The following is a 22,689-nucleotide window of genomic DNA, read 5'->3' on the forward strand; positions in this document are numbered from 1 at the left end:
AAAAATATTCACATGTGGGACAACAATCATTTTCGGGGTCGGACCTGTCCCAAAAAGGAAGGCCTGATGGTATCACACCGGTAGGTACCCCCAAAATGGAGCGCCGGGGGGGGGCGGTCCAGCCGAGGTCCGATAGGCGGCCATTTGTCAAATGTCCCTGCAAGGCACAGGCTGTGGCCTGCAGGGAAATTACACATTTGGCCGCCCTGCTCCCGCAGGGTACATTTGTCAAATGGTTACCACTACGGCTCGAATGGGAAGTCAAGGAAATCTTGGATGCCAGGATAAGGTATAAGCGTCTTAACTATTTCGTCAGGTGGAAAGGCTACGATGCTTCACACGACTCGTGGGTTCGGTTCGACCGTGTCTTTGCGCCAGACAAGATTGCGGACTTCTATCGGAGGTACCCGGGTAAACCACGGCACATTGCCTCAGCAACCTTCGACTCCTTGCCCTTTCGAACTATGCGTTGGGACGCCGCATTCAAAGGGGGGGTGATGTCAGGGGAACCTCCCTTTCGGCCCGGAGATGCGTCCGATTCCGGTTCCGACTCCAGTCCGGCCCTCCATCTCGCCCGCACAATCACCGATCCGTCAAGACCCTCCCAACGATCACCTTGGGACAGAGCCTGCGACGCCGCTCAGGCCTTCTGCACTCTACGTCGGCAGTTACGGACGACCAGTATATAGTTGGCACCCTAGCAGGCGGACCCTTAGAGTTTCTTCTCTTTGGATCCTCCCCTGCTAGGTCGGTCCCTCCGTGTATTTCCGTAGCTTTTATTCACGCTTTGGATCCTCCCCTGCTAGGCTTTTGTCAGAGTCTCCAGGGTTGCCCTTACAAGGAGGTCTTACGGCGACTCCGAGAGCACAAGTTGTACCTTCGAGCGGAGAAGTGCGACTTTGAAAAATCGTCAATCGAGTACCTCGGAGTCATTATCTCCCACAACCACGTCGAAATGGACCCTGTCAAGGTCGCAGGCGTCTCCGCCTGGCCGACTCCGGAAAACAAGAAGGACATTCAGCAGTTCCTTGGGTTCGCTAATTTCTACCGCAGGTTCATTCGGGACTTCTCGACCCTTGCGCGCCCTCTTTTCTTGCTCACCAAGAAGGACCAGCAATGGACTTGGGGCAACACGGAGGCCTCCGCATTCCAAGCGATCAAGGACGCGGTCACCTCGGAACCGGTCCTGGCGATTCCGGATGACGCACGGCCTTTCCGACTCGAGGCGGAATTATGCGACGGGGGCGGTTCTTTCACAATCCGCCCCGGACGGGAAGTGGCACCCTGTAGTGTTCTATTCCAAAAGCTTAAATGATGTCCAGCGCAACTACGAAATCCACGACAAGGAGATGCTCGTGATCATCCGCGCACTCGAGGAGTATAGACACTTCCTTGAGGGTGCCGCGCACCCTGTCAAGCTTTGGACTGACCATAAGAATTTGAAGTACTTCAGGAAGACGCAGCACCTCAACCGGAGACAGGCCCGGTGGTCTCTGTACCTCTCCCAGTTCAACTTCACGCTGTTAGCGAAACGCGTAGTCAGAGATAATTGATAATTGATAGACGTAGCGTAGAGTGTACGATTTGGCGTTATCAATTGATAATGTGTTTAGGGTTCAGTTCAGTTCGTGCGACGACACCCAAATATCAAACAATACTCCAAGTCAGTTGATTGAGTCTTCTCTTAGAATAAGAGAAGATGAGATAACAAAACAGTAAAGCTTCCGTTTCCGGTCCCGGCTCTGAACTCCTCCGCGACATCTGTGATGCCCTCTCCGGTGAGCCCGACCTGGAGGAGCCCGTCGCACTAGCGGCCCGGCAACTTCTTAAGGTTCAAGGTCAAGCTCGAGGCCCCCGCTCCTCATGTTCTGACAAGTGGGCCGTCTCTGGCGGTCTTCTCCATTTCCAAGGAAAGATTGTCGTACCAAAGGACAAGGACCTTCAGAGACGCATCATCGAGCTCTGCCATGACACTCGAGTTGCCGGACACTCAGGTCGCTTCAAGACCTTGGAGTTGGTCTCCCGGAACTACTGGTGGCCCCAAATGTCTCGCCATATCGGCCAGTATGTCGCAACTTGCGACTTGTGCTGTCGCACGAAAGCGCTCCAGAGACTGCCCCATGGGGAGCTACACCCCACGGAGACGCCTCCCGGAACGCTGGCATACTGTTTCCGTTGACTTCATTGTAGAGCTCCCCAAAGCCCATGGGTACGATCCGATCATGGTCGTTGTTGACACCCTCGGAAAGCGCGCCCACTTCTCGGAGTGTCATACGACGGTCGATGCAGTAGGGGCAGCCCGCCTCTACTACCGGAACGTCTGGCGGCACCATGGGACTCCAGAGAAGTACATCTCTGACCGTGGCTCGCAGTTCATCGCAGACTTCACCCGAGAACTTTGGCGTCTAATCGGCATCAAGCCCGCCACGTCCACCGCGTATCACTTGCAGACGGACGGGCAGACAGAACGCGTCAACCAGGAGTTGGAGCAATACCTGCGGATCTTCACCATCTATCAGCAGGACGACTGGGACAAGCTGATTCTGGCTGCGGAGTTTGCCTACAACAACCACGTTCACTCCTCCATGCAACAAGTCCCGTTCATGACGGACTCGGGCTGGCTCCTGCGCATGAGCTTTGAACCCGGAGTCCGCTCCGCTATGGAGTCTGTGAATGGGTTCCCCGACCGGATCGCCACTGGTGTTGCTGAAGCCAAGGCTGCGCTCACAAAGGCCAAAGAGAAGTACAAACGCTACTACGACCGGAGACGCACTCCGTCTCCGGAGTTTAAGGTTGGCGACCATGTTTGGCTGGATGCCTCTGACATCAGGACGACTTGCCCCTCGGAAAAGTTCTCCCATCGCCGCCTCGTACCGTTCAAGATAGTCGCGGAGATCAGCAAAGGTGCCTACAAGCTCGACCTCCCTCCGCACTACTCGAAGCTCCACCCGGTCTTCCCCGTCGTCAAGCTCGAGCTCGCCCAGGACGACCCCTTCGACGGACGCCCCGGCTACGACCAGCCCCCTCCGGACCTTGAGGACGGAGTCCCGGAGTGGGAAGTAGAGGAAATCTTAGACGCAAGGGTGAGGTATAAACGGCTGAACTACTTCGTCAGATGGAAAGGCTACGACGCATCGCACGACCAGTGGGTCCGCTTCGACCGCATCTTCGCCCCGGAGAAAATTGCGGAGTTCTATCGTAAGTACCCTGGCAAGCCACGACACATCGCCTCCGCGACCTTCGACTCGATTCCGTTCCGGTCTATGCGTCGGGACGCCGCATTCAAAGGGGGGGGGTGATGTCAGGGGAACCTCCCTTTCGGCCCGGAGACGTGTCCAATTCCGGTCCGATTCCGGTTCCGACTCCGGTCCGGCCCTCCATCTCGCCCGCACAATCACCAATCCGTCAACGCCCTCCCGACGGTCGCCCTGGGACCTCGCCTGCAACGCCGCCCAAGCCTTCTGTGCCCGACAGCGGCAGCTACGGACAAGCAGTATATAGTCAGCTCCCTAGCAGGCGGACCCTTAGAGTTTCTTCTCTTTGGATCCTCCCCTGCTAGGTCAGCTTCATTTGTATTCGCTTACCAATGTTCACGCTTTGGATCCTCCCCTGCTAGGACCTTGATCTCAGGCCTGGTTGCCCTTACAAGTTCTTCAGTTCTGAGAGTTTTCACAAATTCTCTAGAGGAAATGTTCAGTTTGCTAAAAGCTTTATTTGGGTTAGAGTGATAAGAAATCAAGGTATTTTCCAGAGACTAATATTGCTTGTTCAAAACTAGTGGTGACTAGGTGATTTGTACCATAATGGATAGGACTATAAATATAGGCTTAGTATTGCCACTTACAACAGCCTACAGGCCAGTGGCCCAGTATGGATCCAATCCATATACCTTGCTGCCTCTACCACAGGAGAGCGGCAAATACTATTATACTGCTAATGAATTCTTCGTGCTTAGGTGCCAATTCTGCAAGAAGGCAACGGCAAGACTTGTTTGCTTGAAACTCTAAGTGCCTGTAGTGCCTGTATAAGTTACGAGTAGTGATAAGTCCCTGAAAGATCAACTTGAACTCAGTGGATGCCTTTCCATAACTCAGATTGTGTGTTGCTCACTTCTAGCGGTACCACAATGAGACTTGAGTAGTTGAGAAATAATGAGTTTTGGAGTTTTGCGCTTCCCATAATGCACTTACTCAAATGTAGCTGACTGCCTTTTGGCTGAGTGGCAAGTCGTGTCAACGCGCAGTTTTCCTTCGGTTTTCCCTCCAGGCTCCCATGTATCCCACTAATATCAACAACACCGTGACGGTGCCCAGTGGCTTGATTTAATGGTGGAACTCAGGGCTCCATAGCAAGCAAATGCTGCTAGAAGGAGGGTCGCGGCTGTTGGCGGTGTTCAAGTTGTGACGGAGGTGGACCTTTTCTGCCCAATTGCCGCCGGCGGACCGTCAGCCAAAGATGGCTAAATATGCATTTGTAGAACACTACAAATCTAAGGAGGGGGTAGGAATAAGGCTTCTCACGAGTGTCACGGATAAATACCTGTACTCTACCTGCGGGTAATTTAGGCTTCAAAACCAATACCTGTATTTGCAGCATCCGTGGGAAACGGGTACCTGTACTCACGGATACCCGCCTGCACGGGTTATCCATGGGTATTTTGAATAAAATATTAGGATACTGAGGTATATTGACAATATTAAGAGCTTATATAGAATATAGTATCAAGTACTATACTGATATGGACACTACAGGGCATAAGAAGACTGTAGTGACTGGAATATATAGAAGACAATGAAAATTAAGATCTTCCAGAGTCATACCTGTACTCTTGGCATCCGTGGGAAACGGATACCTGTATCCGCGGATGTCAAACCTGCGGATGTTTTCCTGCAGGTACCTGTGCAAACATCCGCGGGTGTTGACACTCGTGCGGAGCTTTAGGTAGGAACCCCCCTCCTCAGATTCAAGGAAAGTAAGAGAGTGTATGCCACTCTTTAAGCTTCGGGGTCCTCATGCAGATCCGGCTTCTGCCCGGCATCATGTTCTGCTGAAAGTACTGTAGCATTTTATTCAATTCGGCGCCCGAAATCGGTGTGACATCGGCGCCGAAATGAAATTTTCGGCATCTGGTAGCTCCAAGTGTGACCGCCGAAAATTTTGGGCAGATTTTGGCGCGGCCCGCAGGGCCGCGCCAGCCAAAAATGGTACATCAGCCGAGGGAATTCGGCGTCTAGGCTGTCGAGTGTGACCGCCGAAAAAATTTCGGCATTTTAAGGCCGGTGTGACGCGTGACCGCCGAATTGAATAAAATGCTACAGTAAAAGTGCATCTGAGGTTGTGGAAAGGCATCGTATTTTACATCTTTATCATTTTCTCAGTTCTGTTTGAACTCTTTGTGTGTACCCGTGATCCGGTTTCGCATTGGCGACGGTTGCTCAGTGAACAGCCACGGCCCGGAAATTCCCCAATGTCCGGGCCGTACTGACAGCACCACTGTCACTTGTCCCACTCATTTTCGCCACAACCACTACAGTAAGTATATGGAACTACGACGCGTAAACTCCCCGCAACGGCCGACTGGCACTTTCCGTACCTTCATTCGGGAGGAACAATCACAAGTGATCGTTGCTGAGACCAAGGGTAACAAGCTCATAAGCTGCCTAGGCTAATAATTAAAGCGCAGTGTGTTGCGTTCACACCGTCCGATCCGAGCCTGTTTCTTGCTTTCCTCCGTCACCACACCCATTCCTCTTCCGCCCTTTTCTACCTTGGTCCTCAGGCTCTCATGGAGGCCTATTCACATGTCGGACCCGGCCACAGTCTCCATCGCGACGACCGCATGCGCCTGATGCGCTCGACCCGGAAGATTGGAGAGGTTATGGGCGAAACCCCGCATCCTGTTTACCCAGCTCAGGCAAGGAAACCGGACAAGAAGGCGCTTCCTCCCGTCCCCCCACCCAAGGATACCGCTTTGCGGCATCGACACCGGCCCTCGCTCGACTATACTCGTGAAGTAACGTCCAATGGCGCGGCCTCAGCGTCAATAGCGCGTCCAGTGCTGTTTATAAACCTCCCAGAGTCTCCACAGCGGGCCATTCCCCGGCCATTGCCTACACTTTCACCCACGCTAACACCCACCCTGACGCCGACCCCGCTTCCCTCGCCTTCTTCAACAGTCAAGAGCTTCATCGCCAATCCCCACTCCATTGCGGGTGCGATCCGTCGCTATGGCGTTACTATCAAAGACGAATCTGCCCGTCGCAGGACCATGGCAAAGCTGGCGAGAACTCTAGGAGAAACAGTGCCGCCCGCGCTGGTCTTCCCCCCGGACAGCGAGACTGCGAAGAAGGAAGAGCGCAAGGCTCGCAGGCTGACCGTGCGATCGGTCAAAAGCGACAAGGGCTCTGTGAGAAGTGTAGGGCGGGAATCGGTCACGAGCAGGACGTCGAGGGAAACAAGGAGTCGGAAACGCGGGGGGAAAGACGATATATCGCGGGGCTGGGTGTGGGTAGGGCGGCCAGAGGAAATTCCGGTGGGGGTAAAAGTGAAATTGAAGCCGCGGAGGAGAGTGGACAGTGGGGCACCGCCATTTAACTGGTACCCGCCACACGAGCAGGAGGAAGATGACATACCAGAGGATGACGATGAATATCTCGATGAGGCATCTGCACTGGCACCATATATGAATGATTCGTTGCGGGTTCGGAGGCGGGAAGACGGCTGGAGTGGTGAGTGGGTGGGCAATGTGCAGAATATGGATGAAGTTGTCAAGGGCTTGCGGAGCTTGAAGGTTAGATGATTTGGAGGAATACACCCTCAGACTGTACATTTGCATTGCATGAACTGCTTGCTAAACTTTTCAGATCGTCCCAAATGCGATGAACACACAAATAAATAAGTTCGAGTCGTTTCAGGCTGCTCCAGCTGGTCCAACGGTCGGCAAGAATAGGTCTCCCGGTTGTCTTGTGCGAGAGCTACCCGAGGGTGAGGTTGTGGCTGGCCAAATGCAGTGGAAACAACTCGAAAGCCGTTGCACCCTCATCCGCTCCAGGCTTGCGACCACCGAAGAGCACGAGAGTGACAGTGAAAAGCCAGCCAAAGATGAGCAGCAACTGGACGATGACGAGATAGTGAGTGGTACGGGCTGTCTTCCTCTCTCGATTTTGGTCACGGTGAAGGTGGCTCCTAGCACTGGGCTCCATGTACAAGTGGTCGTGTGGTGCGAGTAAAGCTTCGACTGCACCCTCCGCGGTGGGGACGTAGAATTGGCCGCGATAGATGGAGAGAAATGGGAGCATGCAGGCAACTGGTGCCAATGCCGGTGCCGTTGGTAGTCATATAAGTATACTTACTACTTCAATACTAGTAGTATTTCGCCTACAAGCAGCCGAGAAAAAGGTGGATACTTTTCGCTCCCAGCATTCAAATGCGACTTCTGGCGGGCCAAGCGAGCATTCTGGGAAGTGAGGCGACCGCGTTCGGTATGCAGTATAGGTTAGTACTTGCGGGAAGTAAAAGTCCGGACTCCGCAGAAGAGAACGCGAATCTTGGCTTGTTTGCCGTCGCTTGGCTGCCTCCCCATCAAACGTCACCTTGATGTGACGACGGTCTGTTTCTTCATTCGAAGATTCACTTCCTTCCCTCCCTCCCTCCCTCATTGCGTCCGCGCGATTGCAATCCGACGAGATCGAGATCGTCGCTTGAGCGAATCTTGGCTTGTTTGCCGTCGCTTGGCTGCCTCCCCATCAAACGTCACCTTGATGTGACGACGGTCTGTTTCTTCATTCGAAGATTCACTTCCGCATTAAGGAATTGACCCGACAACGACGTTATAAGCCCGGACTCGGGTAGGACGGTCCTGGCGCCATCTCGCCCAGGTGGCTCACGCTCGCCCCACCTATACTACGCCAGAATTAACTGAATGACAAACGAACGCTCGTCGACATCTCCACGCAAGAAACCTACCTGAAGGAAGAGGAACACTAGCTACTCTTGAGCTCAACTTGAGCTACTCTTCTGGCGCTCCGAGCTCCCCGAGACCGTGACAGGGTCATAATCTGGCGACAGGCGGCGATGAAACGCATATCACCAAGCCATTCAAAAGCCATTGGCTAAGTGTGGGCGTCTCTAAATCGGGGTAAATTCGACGAAAAAAATCTCCTGAATTATGATTGCAGCAGATATGGCTATTTTGAGCCAAGCGCAGCCAGGTTTATGTGCTAATAAAGCTATTTTCGCCTCGTATTCGGCTCCGGCACCCTGACTGATCCTGTTATCCCTCTTCTATGTCACTCTCTGGCACAAGTGGACGCCCTGCTTGGTTGCCATTGCAGTCCCAATCGAGAGTTGACCAAGACCCGCTCCTCCCCACCCATGAATTCTCGCCGAGTGTGGAGAATGAGGAGGACTACGAAATAGAGCGGTTCTCCGAAAAGAAAGAGAGCTGGAGACAGCGGTTGTGGCGCTACAAGTGGTACTCGCTCGTCGTCCCGCTTAGCTTACTGGCGCTAGTCTTACTTGGCTCGAGGAGAGCGAGCAAACCTAGCCAGCCAGAGCGAGAAAAGCCCCCCCATCGTGCGTGTCATTGCTTGTCTTCTGAGCTAGCCCTTGACCTATCTACCGTTCCAGCCACAACACTACCGAACCTCGCTGCCTCCCCCCACACCAAAATCGACCTGTTGCTGTCCAGCCAATCGTCCACGCTCGCCCAAGCCACCTCCAGGTATCGACTACGCAACGGGCGCGAGCCTCCACCCAACTTCTCCCAGTGGTTTGACTACGCGCGAGAGCACTCATGTCTCATCGACGAGTACCACCAAATTGCTCAAGACTTCGAGCCATTCTACCAGCTCGCGAAAGAGGACCCGGAGTACTTCAAAAGGATGCTCAGTAAAGCCTCAGACATCGTGCGCAGTCGCTGTCATTGACAATCCTTGCTAACGGTACACGAGGTTCATGCTAATGGACTGGGCATGACTACGGGAGCCTTTGAGAACGGTGCCTTCAAATATACGGACTTCCACGGCGTCATGTATACCAATTCCTGGCCGCGCACATTTGGAAGAGTGCGTTGTCTCACTTGTTTTGACATAGCGCTTACCCGCAGAAAAGCTAGCGCCGTTCATGCCCAATATGTCACTCGTTCTCAATAGTCGCGACGAACCGCGTGTCCTCTTCAATCACCGCAAGATTCTCCCCGACATGAAGCACCAGGCGCTTGTGGAGACAGACCCGCATCCTTTTCACCACTCGCCAACACCGACCGACCAATACTTCCGCGATGAAATGGGCTGCCTGATACCGAATGCGCCAAAGGGTTTTACGGATCCAGGAAATAACTCTAGTGCTTGTATGTGCTCTGGCTTTCTTGTTATGTGGCCTGACCTCTTCCAGTTATGCTTTACTCTTCAAGCACCGAGTTCACAACCAGCTTATACCCCGTCCTCAGCGTGACGAAGATTTCCCCTTGTTTCTCGGATTTGGTCGTCCCCAGCGAGTTCTACTACTCCGACTCCGAGTTTGCGGCCTTCTACGCGTACAAGGACAATGTGGACTGGCGGAAAAAAGAAGAGAAGCTTTGTTCGTCGTTTCTTTCTCCTTCTTTCCTTTTCAGTCTGACGGACAGTAGACTGGCGCGGCTCATCGACTGGCGGGCACATCTACAACGACAACTACCACCACTTCCCGCGCTTTAAACTCGTCGACATCTCCCGCACTGAACGAGGAGGTCCTTTGATGGATGTGGCGCTGAGCGCTTTCCATGACTACCTCTGCGGTGCGGGCTGCGATGCCCGCGTTTTGATGGAGAAGTATGGTGCTGTTCGGGCGGGGACGGAGGTTAAACGGCCCCGGGAGGAGGTATACAAGTACAAGTACCTTATGGATGTGGACGGCAACTCGTTTTCGGGGAGATATATTGGGCTGCTGAAGAGCGGGTCGTTGGTATTCAAGGTAAGTACTCAGTTCCCTCACGTTGAATACCACATCTGACCTTGTCCGCAGTCTACGGTCTTTACGGAATTCTTTTCACAGTGGCTCGTGCCGTTCGAGCACTACATTCCCGTCCTGCCGGACTTGTCTGACTTACTGGACAAGATTGAGTGGGCGAAGAACAACGATGCGGAGGCCCGGGCGATCCAGAAGGCGGGCAAAGAGTTTGCAGAGCGGGTGTTGACGGACGGGCAGATGGACTGTTATTTCGCGCTGGCGATGTTAGAGTGGGGGAGGTTACAAGCGATGGCGGAAGCAGCGGAGGAAGCGCGGGTCAAGACGGATAAAGGGAAGAGTAAGGGTGAAGGGGAGGCGTTGGACTGAGGCTGGCAAAAGTATCTATTGGTAACTTAGTGGTATGTTGTGTGTGTGTGTGTGGATGTAGAAGATAATCTACCAGAGAAATGTACTAGTCATAATGCACTTATTTACTATTTTTTTTGTGACATGGGAATACTACTTGGTTCTTGGACTGAAACTTCACTATCATGGACGAATCCCCATGGTTTCTGGTGGATTGGGACTTGATATACCGTCACGCAGGGGCTCACCCTGCTGTATCTTTCACTGTGACCATTCGATGAACTCCCTGAAGAGCTTCTACTGTACGTGAAATCTTCACGCTTATGCTTCCCGGGCCCCGCCAGACGCACTACTAGTACGATACGCCATATTCGCTTTTTTGTTCCGTCGCGAGTGGGAGCAAATGGTCTACGCCCACCGTGGCGGCCTGCACAGGTCTCACGCCGGTGGAGATGGTCGCAATATCCGATGCTTTGCTCTGGTCAACGATAGCGCAGCAAGTCTGGGTCACTTCGCATTACTGGAACTCCAGCTGGAGCGCTCTGGCGATGTCCCCCTCGACTTGCTTGTTTGGCCCTCCCAGTGTTTCAGTTTTGAATGACCACCCAATCTATTATTACATACTAGTATGATTACAGACCATCAAACCCTGTTGTCCTCCGCACTTTTATACCCATACTCATACCCGCCGGGCTCCGTAATCGTACCGTCCCTCTCCCCTAGTGTCACCTTCGTCATCGCAATATTGACCCCATTGTGCGCCACCGCGCTTCCGTGGGCAGCGGTGGTCGAGTAGCCGGGACGGTACGAGTTGTTCCCGCTGCTGGCCCAGTCTGCTGTACTTCTCGTCATCTCTCGGAGGTTGTCGCGCGAGTTGAGCGAGGCCATCAGCGAGTTTGCGAACACTGTGCTGGAGAATTAGCATTCGACCCAAGGCAGAGACGAAACGCACAGCGTGCTTTGACGACTTGCAGAGATACCCATATAACTAACCAACGTGTTAGTGCCATAAAATGGGACTATAGACAACCACACACAGTCGTTGGGTTGACGGACACACTGCTCTGTTGTCAGAGTCCGGAAAGTTCATCTGTTGGATGCACTCACGAAGATCAAGCTCAGACAACTGAATATGCCGGTAATCAACCCCGTCTCTATTAAATTTCCGTCAGCGGCAGAGCAAATGAAGCAAGCACTACTGGTCACCGAGGGTCCACTTGATAAGTTGATCCAACATCATGGCTGTTTTCGCGAACCCGCCCTTCCTCGTCAACAGGAGAAGTGTGATCAGCGAGATCGTAATGCTGCCGTCATTGAAGACATTCAGCGAGTTCGGCACCACGAGTAGCCAGTCGAAGCGCGCGTTGAACGCGGGGATGTTGGCGGCCTGAATCGACAGAACGGTGTCGGCCGTGGTGCCAGCGACGAAGAGCGTGATGGTAACACAGAGAACGAGCGGCACCAGTTTGAAGAACTTCAAGTTGTTTTGCGCGAGAGTCCAGATGCGGAACACGAAGAAGGCCTCCACTAAGACAAGTTGGTAGGGGTAGACGCGTAAGGAATAAGCATACCCAATGCGGTATTGACCGTGCCGAGGAGAATCGTGAGGGCGAGAGTGGGGGGAATCTTATCGAGGAATATCAATGGATTGCCGTAATTTACCACCGCATATGTGTAGAGAACATGGCTGATACAGAAAATGTGGACAAACTCCATGACCCTGATGATGTGTGAGTATTCAGCGTTTCTTCATTCCATGTACTTGCTTACCACACAATGGTAACCTGAAAGAAGTTAGCGGACGTCAACATGAATGGCCACGGAGAAACGCACCAGCCACTTGATCATCCGCGGGTCCTGCGGGAAACGACGATAGTAGACATAGTTTTGTGTGGTATTAATCCCAAATAGGATACCTTTCGAGGGCGTCAGCTAAGTGCCAGTGAGACAGCAGATTGTGGCGCAAACCCACCCGACGCCAGCGTCCCGACAAGTAGAGCACCTACGGGAAGATCAAAATGGGGAGAAAACGTTTTAGCCTCCTACCAATTGTTGGGTTGGGGTCGAATGGCGGAAGCGAGGGCAGAGGAGATGTTGGTGGAGGCGCAGCCATCTTCAAGCACCAAGCCCCAAGGGTTAATCGTCGTTTATAAGGTGCCCGAACAGCTAATTTTGCGTGGGAGGGAGATTCGAGATTTACGCGCGCCATGTCAAACGGATTGCATCGATCTGCCATATCCGCCATGTCAAGGATTCCAAGTGGGATTCGGCATGGGTGCCGCCCTCGCTGTTAGGTAGCCTCCGCTGAGGACAAAAGCGGCTTGGGCATTTTCGAGTGGGATGTCTGTCCGCGAGGGATGATTAACGGTATTCTCCCAGTGGTTTACGTGAGTATCCCTCCCACATGTCCGCGCCCAAAGGTGAGGGGAACTTGAAGAAAGGCGAAATTCTAAAAGCGTGGATCATTCGAATGTGGCGAGTCTGCCGAGCCAAATATCGTACCTGAATAGAAGGATTCTGAAGCCTAGATTCAGGCCTGATAGCAATCGAGGGAGCGACGCTCGTCCAGGGTAGCCCGTTACACCCGCCATGATTTTGCTCCGATTGGTCCTCCGACTCGAAGGAGGGTGGTAATCTGTCAAACGTCTGTTAGAGAGCGAAGACATGAAGAGAGCAGAAGCCGTACTGATTCGAAGGCCCTGGCCCGCTCTCTATGCATGTGGATCCGGAGTTATCGCGGGCTTATCTGTTGGGGCACAAAGTTTGACAGAAGATGAGTAGGCCACTTAGTAGTATAGGCGATCCTATTTTGCTGTGCTGTCCGTCGGACAAAGAATAGATGGAGAACGACATAGAGAGCTTAAATTCTCAAGCGCTATGGCGATGTTGAGCAGTTTGAAAGTCGTTGTCACGTTGCGGGGGGCTGAGAGCGGTTATGCGAGACCCTGCCGACGAGCATCGTGAAGGCTAACAGAAGATACTACCTAATGGTTGTGATAAGGAGTGAAGTAGTAATTGACAGCGTACAAGATATGTCGAGACCTTTCAGATGGGGGGCTGACTTTCGAAGCAGCCTTCAAGTTGCTACAGCCTACGAATGGCCAATGTGCGCGGATGGCGGTGGCAGGTTAAGCGAGAGCCTGAAAGATATGGCTCCTTGGTTGAGATGCGGAGACAAGAGGAATATTGTTGAGGTTGTGGAACCCACAAAAAGCTAGTTAACTGAGAAGTTGAGAAAGGAGAGAGTAAGTTGTTGATGTACACGTGATATGACGCGATTGATGTGACAAGTAACGCGACCATCTTTTCCTCGTCCCGAATCCGAAGCTGGAGCACAACTGGATCCTCCGACAATAACAAGCGCTCTGACCCTAAGACTGGCTCGCCTGTTGACCATTCTGGCGCAAACTTGAAAATCTGAGGCAGAAATCATTGGCAAGCGGCAAAACGATAGGCAAACGATCATGATGTAGTGCTCTGTCTCCACACAACTGTTACAATGTAACCATCTGGGCCCTAAGTATGAAAGATATGCCGCCATAATCAACCTTCGTCGATTGACGCAGAAAGACTTCGGTTGCGATCTCTGCAAGTACTTCCGAGTCCGTTGTCGAATTCCGGTCGCTCGCTGTAAAGAAAAGCCGAAAATCTGCGCCATAGAACACGCATCAGTCGCCCGCTATACTTATTCAAGCATTTCAAAGCTCCTCACCAAAGCGCATCAATCCGCGCCATGACCCGCCACTTGACGCTTGGTACAACGAATAACGACGGTCCTCTGAGCTTTGAACGTCCTCGACCTTATATTTATATTTAAGCCGCTATGCGCCCTCTCAACCCTCAACAGCTCCAAACCAAACACACCAACACCTCATCCTCCTACTCGAAAAATCACCATGTCGTTCACCTCCCCAACCAAACGCCGCGTTACTCCCCGCCCCTACAAGCCGGCGGACTGGCGTGTGCAGCGGTCCACCAACCACCTCATGCAATCCCCCATCTCATTTGACTACCGCCACACAAGCGCTTCGCTCGCGGGCCAGGGTGTCGCCATGCGCGATTTGAGACTCCAAGGAAACGCGACGCGAATTGAAGGTGCCAACGACTTGGTGCTTGCGCACAGCGGCCTGGCGCGCATCACTTTCCGCATTATCGTCAGTGGACCTTACTGCTCTATCCCGTTGTTTTCTGACTTGGTTATTCAGTGGCCCGGCTACGAACATGTTGAATGGTGCCGCACAATGAGCATCGTCTCCGACCATGGTGCTCCTATCACCCGCCTCGGCCTCGCAATCCAAGTGGCAAGCAGCTTCGCTCACTGGACAGAGGTATGTTGCCCCACTTCCCAAATGCTATTTGCTAACAGATTTTGCAGAAAACCCAATACGAGAAGCCGACATCTCCCGAATGGATGGTGTCCCCCGCCTGCGTGCAATTCAAACACATGTACCTTGTGTCCCTCATCAACACGTTCGAGAACGTCTGGCAAGCTGACGTCGCGTTGGACGTTGTTTAAAGACACTACCCGAACAACAACTGTATTTTTAGTGACATTATTCCCGATGTATTTCGCTGCCCATTTAGAATGTGATTCATTTCAACTTTTCCTCGACTGACCCTATTTGAGAAACGCTGCTGGTTTTCAGTCCTCACGACTGCACTAACCAGCTACTAGTACTAGTACACGTTCCTTAGTAGTTGGAAGCAACATGTGCTCGTCTCGCCATGCAAAAGCGAGCCCCTAACGTCGCTCTTCCGAATTTTCCACAACGATTTCCTTTGGCAAGCGAAGACTTGACGAAATTCAAAGCAATGTTAGAAGTGAGAAGAGTATCACTGCCGCCGCAAACGCGCACATTTAAGGTCTTGGTGTGGAGAAGGAGGAGCGCCGAAGGGAAGGCATTGTCGAAAGGCGTGGCTTGAGCGTGGCACATCCTGGTGCGTTTCGACGCATTCAATTTTCTTGCCTCGATGCAATACTAGATATCCGCGCATTCTGGGCTTTCTTTTCAACGAAAAGTGCTTATATTATTAGTCCTTGCCATTTCCTGTAATCTAGCCCACTCAAGTAACACCAGCGAAAAATAGCAGTCATTCTGCTCGTCCGTGACCACCCTCTCCGCCATCTCCCGCCCGCGCTCCTGAATCATGCGCGCCTCAACCTCGTTCTCCTTCGCCCACGCCAGCTTCTCGGTGAGGTCGGACAAATCGGACGCAACGGGAATGTAGTGCTCGTATGGCCGCAGCCAGTCGTTGAAGTACTCCTGGAAGACGGTCATCTAAGTCGAGTCAGTTCGAGTCCTCCTTTGGGCGGCGCCGTACCTTGAAAACCAAGCTCCCCGACCGTAATAATCCCAAAAAGCGGCCCGAAAACGTGGTCCCGTCCAAGTCAAGCAGGTACTTGTACCCATACGCATCCTCCTTCTGGGACCGCTCGCCCGTGATGTCGTATTCCTTCAAGATCTTCGCCTTGTCGCAGACGGCCACCGAGCACAGCTCGTCCGCAAATGACGTGATTCTCCCGTTGATCAAGTCTGGGTGCTTCCGCGCCAGATCAACCAGGCGGAAACGGGTGAAGTTGTGGTAGTTGGAGTCGACGATTTGTCCGCCACTCGCGATGCCGCGCCAGTAGAGCTGTGCCTTCTTCCGGTCCCAGGGGATGTTGTTGGCGTAGGAGAACTTGCGGTACCACCATGAGCGCTGGTAGTAGTACTGCGCCACGACTCAGAAGTCGGTGAAGGAAGTAAACTGATAACATACCTCGATGGGGAACAGGATGTCAGCGAAGCAGGGACCGATCTTGGCCATGGACAAAATCGGGTACAGGTCTTCGGTGAATTGGCTCATCGCACTAGATAGCAGGACTAGAAACGTTTTAGAAGAGTCGTTATTGACTACGAGTTCAGACCTACAAGCACTATCGTCGCTGGCGACGTCGGGAAAGCCATCAGGATTGCGCAGGATAGTGCAGCCTGGCTGGCCAGCAAAATATGTCTGCGTTTGCTTGGGGGACACATTGAAGGGCGTCTTCTCGGTGAGCTTGCGCGCCCGCTCGCGAATCTCTTTGCCCGTTTGGCGGACGTCGAAAACTACACGTGGCTGGTCTCGGGCGTTGATGACAACGGTGAGGTCGGGAAGGATATGCGCGAACTGGAAAAGAAATGAGTACAATGCTTTGAGAAAGAAGGAGACTCACCTTTCCCAGTGTAACCTGCCAATAATACGAATAGGCCACACTTGTCCCCGATGTCTCTTCGACATTCCCATTCTGGATATGCCACCGTCCCAGCCCTCTGTTGTCGCCATTCATCTGAGCAGCCATTAACACTGTTACTCGTATAGCGGACGATATCACACCACGGCAGCAGCGTCTATCATCCGCTGGAAAAAGGCCGGGTCATCTTCAGCCAGCTGGTAGAATGGCTTGAAGTCGCGGTGGATCTGGTCGTAGTCGTCGATGAGGCACTTGTGCTCCTGTGCAAACTGAAACCAGCGGTCATAGTTGCGTGGCGGTTGACGCCCCGTTTTGAGCGTATAGCGCGCGGTGGCCTGAGCCAGTGTCCTTGACTGGCGGTCGCGCAGGTCCGCTACCGAGTTCCGGGCGGCAGCGGCGAAGTATTCCGAGTGGTCTACTTTGGAGGAAACGCGGCGGGGGAGAATGAGAAGGACGATGAAGAGGGCCAATGTGACGGTCGTCCCAACCGATGCCAGCAGTGGTGCGGTCCATTTGCGACGATTAGTCGATTTAGCGAAGGCTGGGCGGGGAAGAGAGAGTTCGGATTGGAGGAATGGTGCGTCTGGCTCCGATTCAGAGTCGTCGAGTGCAAGTTCGGGCAAGCGACTGCTAGAGGTGGGCAGTCGCGAATAGAAAGGATTGTGAAAGAGAGATGGCATATAGCCTGCAGGATGGAGTAGGGAGGGAAAGAACTGCGAGCGGCGGACAGGTGCATAAACGTGGCGACATTTTGAGAAGTTTTCGGCACCTATTTCCTCATGGAGCAAGCAATAAGGCGGGACGGGAACAACGCAACAACAACGCAAGGAAGCGACTCGGAATCGGATTTGCAGTAGCACATAGTAACGGCAAGATTAATCGTAGTGCTTTGATCGTCTTGACAAGCCCGAACGTAGCGTTCGTTGGCTTTCAATGGGTAGAATTTTCATGGTTTGGATGTGGGTGGTCCTACATACCTCGCGCCGTTGCCCTGTTGTTGCTGGTCATCGGTTAGAATAGCTGCGGATGATCGCTTGTTGGCTTAGTGCTGCGGACGGGATTCTACGCCCGTGGTCGGTGAGACGATCTGATCCATTGTCCGATCCAAGTCCGATCTCTTCGAGGCAGATGAGACCAAGGATGAGACAGTCGTCGACAGGCACTTGGAATCTACTTGGAACATATACGCTGTGAGCGTATTTAACATTTGTGGTGAGAGGAGAAGTGAAACGTCGAGAGAATGTGCAATTGAATATTGTCATTGTGACACAAGTACTCACTTAAGTACTGACGTTCCTTCCTCGCACCACCAATTCGCTGGCCCACGATACGGTGCACAGGCAGCACAACATGGAAGAGGCCATACACGTCACTGCGGGAGTTCAGGAATAAATGGCCCCCGTTTTGATTGATTATATGCTTAAAATCAATATACTAAAAAATAGAAATCTCGGCATCTGGGCCAAACTGGCAAAGCAAGTCCCTGACAAGACCCAACTCGGTACGTTCTTGCTGTCTCCTTGTTCGTTCTCTATGCGTGTGGAAGTTGCTCAATATTCCTTAGAGATTTGCTGCAACTACGCTGTGGAACACGCCGACCGCTCTGTTCAAGGCGCCATCTTGCTATTCGATGTATGCGCTCTCCTTCGTCTTTTTGACTGATGACTTGTCTGTATAGGCGACCACTCGGCTCTTCTATCAGTTGGCCGTTGACGGCTACGCCGACCTAGCATCGTTGCCTAACAGCTCGGAGCACTTGGCTCTTGTGCTGCAACTTGCGCTCGATTCTTGGTACGTCGAATAACTACCTCTACCCTTTTGCCTGTATTCTTTTTCTCCTTTTGAATCAAATTGCTCTATTTGGGCTGGTCCTCAAATTGGCATTCACGCCGCTTTAATCTGCTTGATCAGCTTTCCAAATTTTTCTCGCCTGTTCATTCGTTCAACTCCACTACTGAGGTTAGGCTGATGATGCCCGTCGAGGGGCGAGATGGGATACACCTTGCAGTTGGTGGGCTTAGCGTCGGGGACAAGTTCAATGGCGTGGTCCCAAGCTCTCCGCTCCGGTAGCGTATCGAAGGACTCCTTGTTGAAGACGTCCTGGAACTCCTTAGCCCAGTCCGGGATCTCAGAGGGTGGTGGGGTGGAGTTCCTGGCAAAGGCTTCGGCCAGACACTGTGAGACGGTGCTACCTGTGTGTGTCTCCTCTGAGGGACGGAACGAGGTGTAGAAGATGCGGTCACCTTCGAGCTGGTCATCTTTGTCGTCCGAGTCCAAGTCCGGTGTTAGGTCAGGCAGGTCGGAGTCGAGACCGGAATCGGAATCGTCTCCGTCCTCAGGGCCAGAGAGGCAGCTCATATAGCTGTATCTATGCAAAAGATATGGGCAGTGTCCCAGGGGGGTAATGCAAAAGATGAGGGCAACTGCCCAAGAATAAAATGAAATAATATTCTTTGACTGTTTTTGCCTGCTATATCAAGGTATCAGTGATGGGATCAATGGCATATAGGTATGTTGATCAATGTGGAACAATTTTTGATTGCCATCAGAGCTTTTGATGACTATATCTTGCCACATCAACCTTACTTAATTGATTCTTAATTTTTGGTCCCTGGGCTTATAAGTCCCAAATATTACATTGCGACTCATCGGCCTGAAGAAATAGTGATTTCTCTTACTATATATATTTTTGTATTAGTCATATCTCTTGATTCCACTGAGAAATTCATGAAATACATCTGTCTTAACATCTTTTGCATTACTAGTAGAGCCTTGGGACAGTGCCCATATCTTTTGCATAGATACAGCTATATGTACTGAGAGAGGTCCATAGTGCAAACCGAGGGGAACGGGCCGGAACGGAGACATTTCTGGAACGACCGGAGTCACCACAGCTCAGTCCGTTCGACGCGCTCTTCCTCACGGCAGGTCGAGCAATTGCAGGGGCACCGTGTCATCTTGACCTCCTTGGTTTCCCAATTGATCTCTGGGTTATGTTTCCGCAACCAGGAATACCCCAGGATGAGGTCTTGCTTGCCAAGATGGGTGACGGCCAGTTGAACTCGTTCGGCATGGCCCTTGTAGCGCAGGACCAAGTCCGCGATCTGTCTGATGGAGCCAGCGTCATTGGGGGTGCCATCGACATTGAAAACCGGAATCGGCTGATTGAGGGTGCGGACCGGAATGCCATTCTGAGCAACATAGTTCGTGTCAATGAAGTCGGAGGTGGCACCGCAGTCGACAAGCCCAGAGAGCGAGAGCTTCAGCGCACTGGTGGTGGACTCTAGCTCCAACGGGAGGTGGAGGGAGTTCGCCCCAGGGGCAGCGGCAACAGTGTACTGCTTGGGCAGCTTCCTTTCCCAGGCCGTGAGGCGGCGAAGGATGATGACCGGAGTCGCGGGCGGAGTCGGAGACGGAGTCGAGGCGGGGACAGGAAAAGGGTGTGTCTTTCGTTTCGGGCTCATTGTAGGGCAAGGAACTGCATTCATCATACAAGGAGGCAAAACGATTTATAGATGCGAACGAGGGCACACCAGTCACTTGTCGCGGGGGACAAAATCCTCTCCAGCCATCGACTCCGCTATCGTCTCCGGCAGGGCAGCTGTGTCCGTGTAGCGGGCGATCAACTCCGCTAACATCTCGTCGCCGAGTTGTTGGATCACCTCGTCGAGGATGTCCATCGAGCGGACATCGGCGGGGAGGGGGCAATCCCGGGCGAGATGGTTTGGGTCGCCGCACCTGAAGCAGGAGCTTGGCCCGGACCAGGGCCTCGTATTGACGGAAGGCCCGGGTGCGCCAGCTAAGGTAATCCCGGAGGTCCGGGGGGTCGTTCGAGGACGTGATTCCGTTGTTGATCAAGGGGTCAAGTCCGTGGCGGAACTTGGTCACCTTGACCAACACATCTTCAAATCCGGCGAGGTCCATCAGGTTCTCGAAGTCGTCGGTGTACTGGTAGACATCCTTTGTGCCCATGTGATAGGCGGAAGTCTCCAGCTTGGAGAGAGCGTGATCTTGCTCGTTCTCCTCGACGAACCGGAGTCGAAACTCGGAAACGAACGAGCCCCAGGACGGAAACGGAAACGGGGCTTTGCTTCCGTGGCGCTCCGCCCATTGCTGAGCGGGTCCTTCTGCCATAAACGACATGGCATAGCGGACAGCCTTTTCCTCGCTCGCCTCTCCGTTGACCACGAAGGCCTCAGGGGCAAGGTGGGCGTAGGTGCGGACCGCGTAAAGGAACGCGCGGCCGCGTTTCCGGTCGCCGTTGAAGGTGAACGGGGGGTTTGGTCGCAAGACCAATTTTGAGACGAGGTTGATGTCGCCAAAAAGGGCTTCGGAGTCGCCCTGGACCGGAGTCGGAATCGACGTCTCCGGCGATGGTGTTTGGGGTCCGCCAGCATTATTAGCGGCGGCAGCGGCAGCGGAAGCCTGGTTGGTGAGTAAAGCAAGGGCCTCAGTTAGGCTATCGATTTTCGCCTCGAGTGAGTCCAGCCGGGCGTCTGTGGTAGGAGTGACTCCGGACGGCATGACGGGTGCGGGGACCACAGGAGTAGAGGAGGAGGGGACAAGTGGCAGGGGCGGTGACGAGGGCGGAACGGACTCGTACTCCGAGCCTGAGTCAGCACCGAACCTGGCAATTTTGTCCGGTTGATCCCGGAGAGAGTTTCTTCTGCTGTAAGGGCAACCCCGGTGATGTGCTTGCGTCGGGCTTGGCAGCTGACACAAACAAAAGAAAGTGCGAGGGTTCCGACGAAGGTTCGGACCGGCACGCGGTGAGGGCGGGGACAGAGGCTGACTAAGCGCGGGCAAAGACGAGGTAGATACGGGCGCGAGAGCACACAGAAACTAAATAGAAACTGCGGGGAGAATGATCTGAGTTGCAAGAAAATAGTTACAGGTTTTATACTACAAGATAGGCACAAATAGTGCAGTCGAAGGCCGTTCCAGGACCGCCCCCGATGCGTCCGGGAGGCGGCGTCGTGTTGCCGTAAAACGCCGAGACGCGTTTGATGCCGGTGATGGGGCGGGATGCTGACGTAGCTTGGATTTGTGAATGATTTGATCCGCCCGGGATGGCGGTTTCCGCGGTCAGCGCCGCTAGAGGCACAACATCCCCTCCCAAGTGAAATTGTGACTGTCCTCAGTCACTCGGAAGTCGATACAATCCGTGCGCGGCCTTGGTTGCTGCCGCTAGCCGTGGTGCTGGACCTGTCGTCACGCGTTACCTCACGCGTTACTCGCTTGCTCTTGACGTCCATGTCATGCACGCGCCGCGCGTCAACAAACGCGTTTACTCCTCATCTTCTGCCTCCGCATCCATCTCAACACCACCACCATCTTCGTCTCCTTCAGCCCCTTCTGGGTCCGCCAGTACCGAATCTTCTAGTTCCCGAAGGCGCGCGGTGGAGATATCGATGAGCTCATCGAGGGGTGGAGGGGTGGAAGGGGGATGGATTCGCGGGCAAAGTACGGGATGACGCGGAAGGCGGCGATGGGACGGTCAAGGACAGAGCCGTCGAGCTCAGCGAGGATGTAGGCGCCACCACGATTGCGGGAGATGACGATTAGCGGGCCAAGGTACCGTGCACGCATTTTCCGATTCAACGACTTCTCAATGGCCGTATTTCACATTAGGACTAACGCTCCGCGCTGGAAGTCGAAGTCGCGTATAATTGCGGCGTGTTCGAGCTCGAAATGGCGAGCAGCGCGGAGGCGAGTCGCATAAACGTCGGAGTGGAGCTGGGAGAGATGGTCGCGGCGCTTTTGGAGGGAAATGGCGCGTCGAGCTATGAGGTCGGTTGTGGATAAGACGGATTCGGGTGGCGGGAGGAGATAAGTGGCCTCGGAAATGTCGAGAGGGAGCAACGGGTGAGTCCCAGTTGCCGCAAAGTAGGGCGAACAGCCCATGATCTTTCTGACTGTCACTCTCTCTGCCCAGAAGACGCTGAACGCGACTCCAGACCATTTCGACTGGTCGCCATCTGCTGCTTTGTATAACGCTTGGCGGACATCGAAGTGGGGTCGCTCGGCGAGGTTAGCACGCGAGTTGTAACCCGAGATGCGAATATGGCGAATGTGGTAGCGTTTTTCAAGGTAAGCAAGCGCCTTTAAGAACGGAGTTCCATTGTCGGTGACGATCTCGCACAGAGTACCCCAACGACAAAGAATGTCCTCGAATATCCAAT

At 53.3% G+C, this 22,689-nt stretch overlaps 4 protein-coding genes across 4 annotated transcripts; 2 read left to right on the forward strand and 2 right to left on the reverse strand.

Moving 5' to 3' along the window:
* Positions 1-5,785: 5,785 nt before the first annotated feature.
* MIND_00412900 (uncharacterized protein) lies at positions 5,786-6,799 on the forward strand (the record flags this gene model as incomplete). Its single annotated transcript, XM_037360951.1, has 1 exon — positions 5,786-6,799. The coding sequence occupies one exon, from the start codon at positions 5,786-5,788 to the stop codon at positions 6,797-6,799; it is 1,014 nt and encodes a 337-aa protein (XP_037221243.1).
* A 1,486-nt stretch (positions 6,800-8,285) lies between these two features.
* On the forward strand, positions 8,286-10,314 carry MIND_00413000 (CAP10 domain-containing protein; the record flags this gene model as incomplete). The annotated part of the gene is made up of 7 exons (XM_037360952.1): positions 8,286-8,574; positions 8,629-8,906; positions 8,952-9,065; positions 9,112-9,349; positions 9,394-9,579; positions 9,629-9,951; positions 10,003-10,314. The coding sequence occupies 7 exons, from the start codon at positions 8,286-8,288 to the stop codon at positions 10,312-10,314; spliced, it is 1,740 nt and encodes a 579-aa protein (XP_037221244.1).
* A 621-nt stretch (positions 10,315-10,935) lies between these two features.
* MIND_00413100 (uncharacterized protein) lies at positions 10,936-12,538 on the reverse strand (the record flags this gene model as incomplete). The annotated part of the gene is made up of 10 exons (XM_037360953.1): positions 10,936-11,198; positions 11,246-11,281; positions 11,331-11,352; positions 11,401-11,447; positions 11,500-11,820; positions 11,865-12,013; positions 12,064-12,077; positions 12,127-12,209; positions 12,266-12,295; positions 12,340-12,538. 10 exons carry the CDS (start codon positions 12,536-12,538, stop codon positions 10,936-10,938), a joined length of 1,164 nt encoding a protein of 387 aa, XP_037221245.1.
* A 2,764-nt stretch (positions 12,539-15,302) lies between these two features.
* On the reverse strand, positions 15,303-17,187 carry MIND_00413300 (CAP10 domain-containing protein; the record flags this gene model as incomplete). The annotated part of the gene is made up of 6 exons (XM_037360954.1): positions 15,303-15,572; positions 15,616-16,005; positions 16,054-16,157; positions 16,206-16,443; positions 16,490-16,603; positions 16,651-17,187. 6 exons carry the CDS (start codon positions 17,185-17,187, stop codon positions 15,303-15,305), a joined length of 1,653 nt encoding a protein of 550 aa, XP_037221246.1.
* Positions 17,188-22,689: the final 5,502 nt, after the last annotated feature.

Source organism: Mycena indigotica (assembly GCF_014461135.1).
Source record: "Mycena indigotica strain 171206Taipei chromosome Unknown Mind.scaff0004, whole genome shotgun sequence".
Lineage (NCBI taxonomy): Eukaryota > Fungi > Basidiomycota > Agaricomycetes > Agaricales > Mycenaceae > Mycena > Mycena indigotica.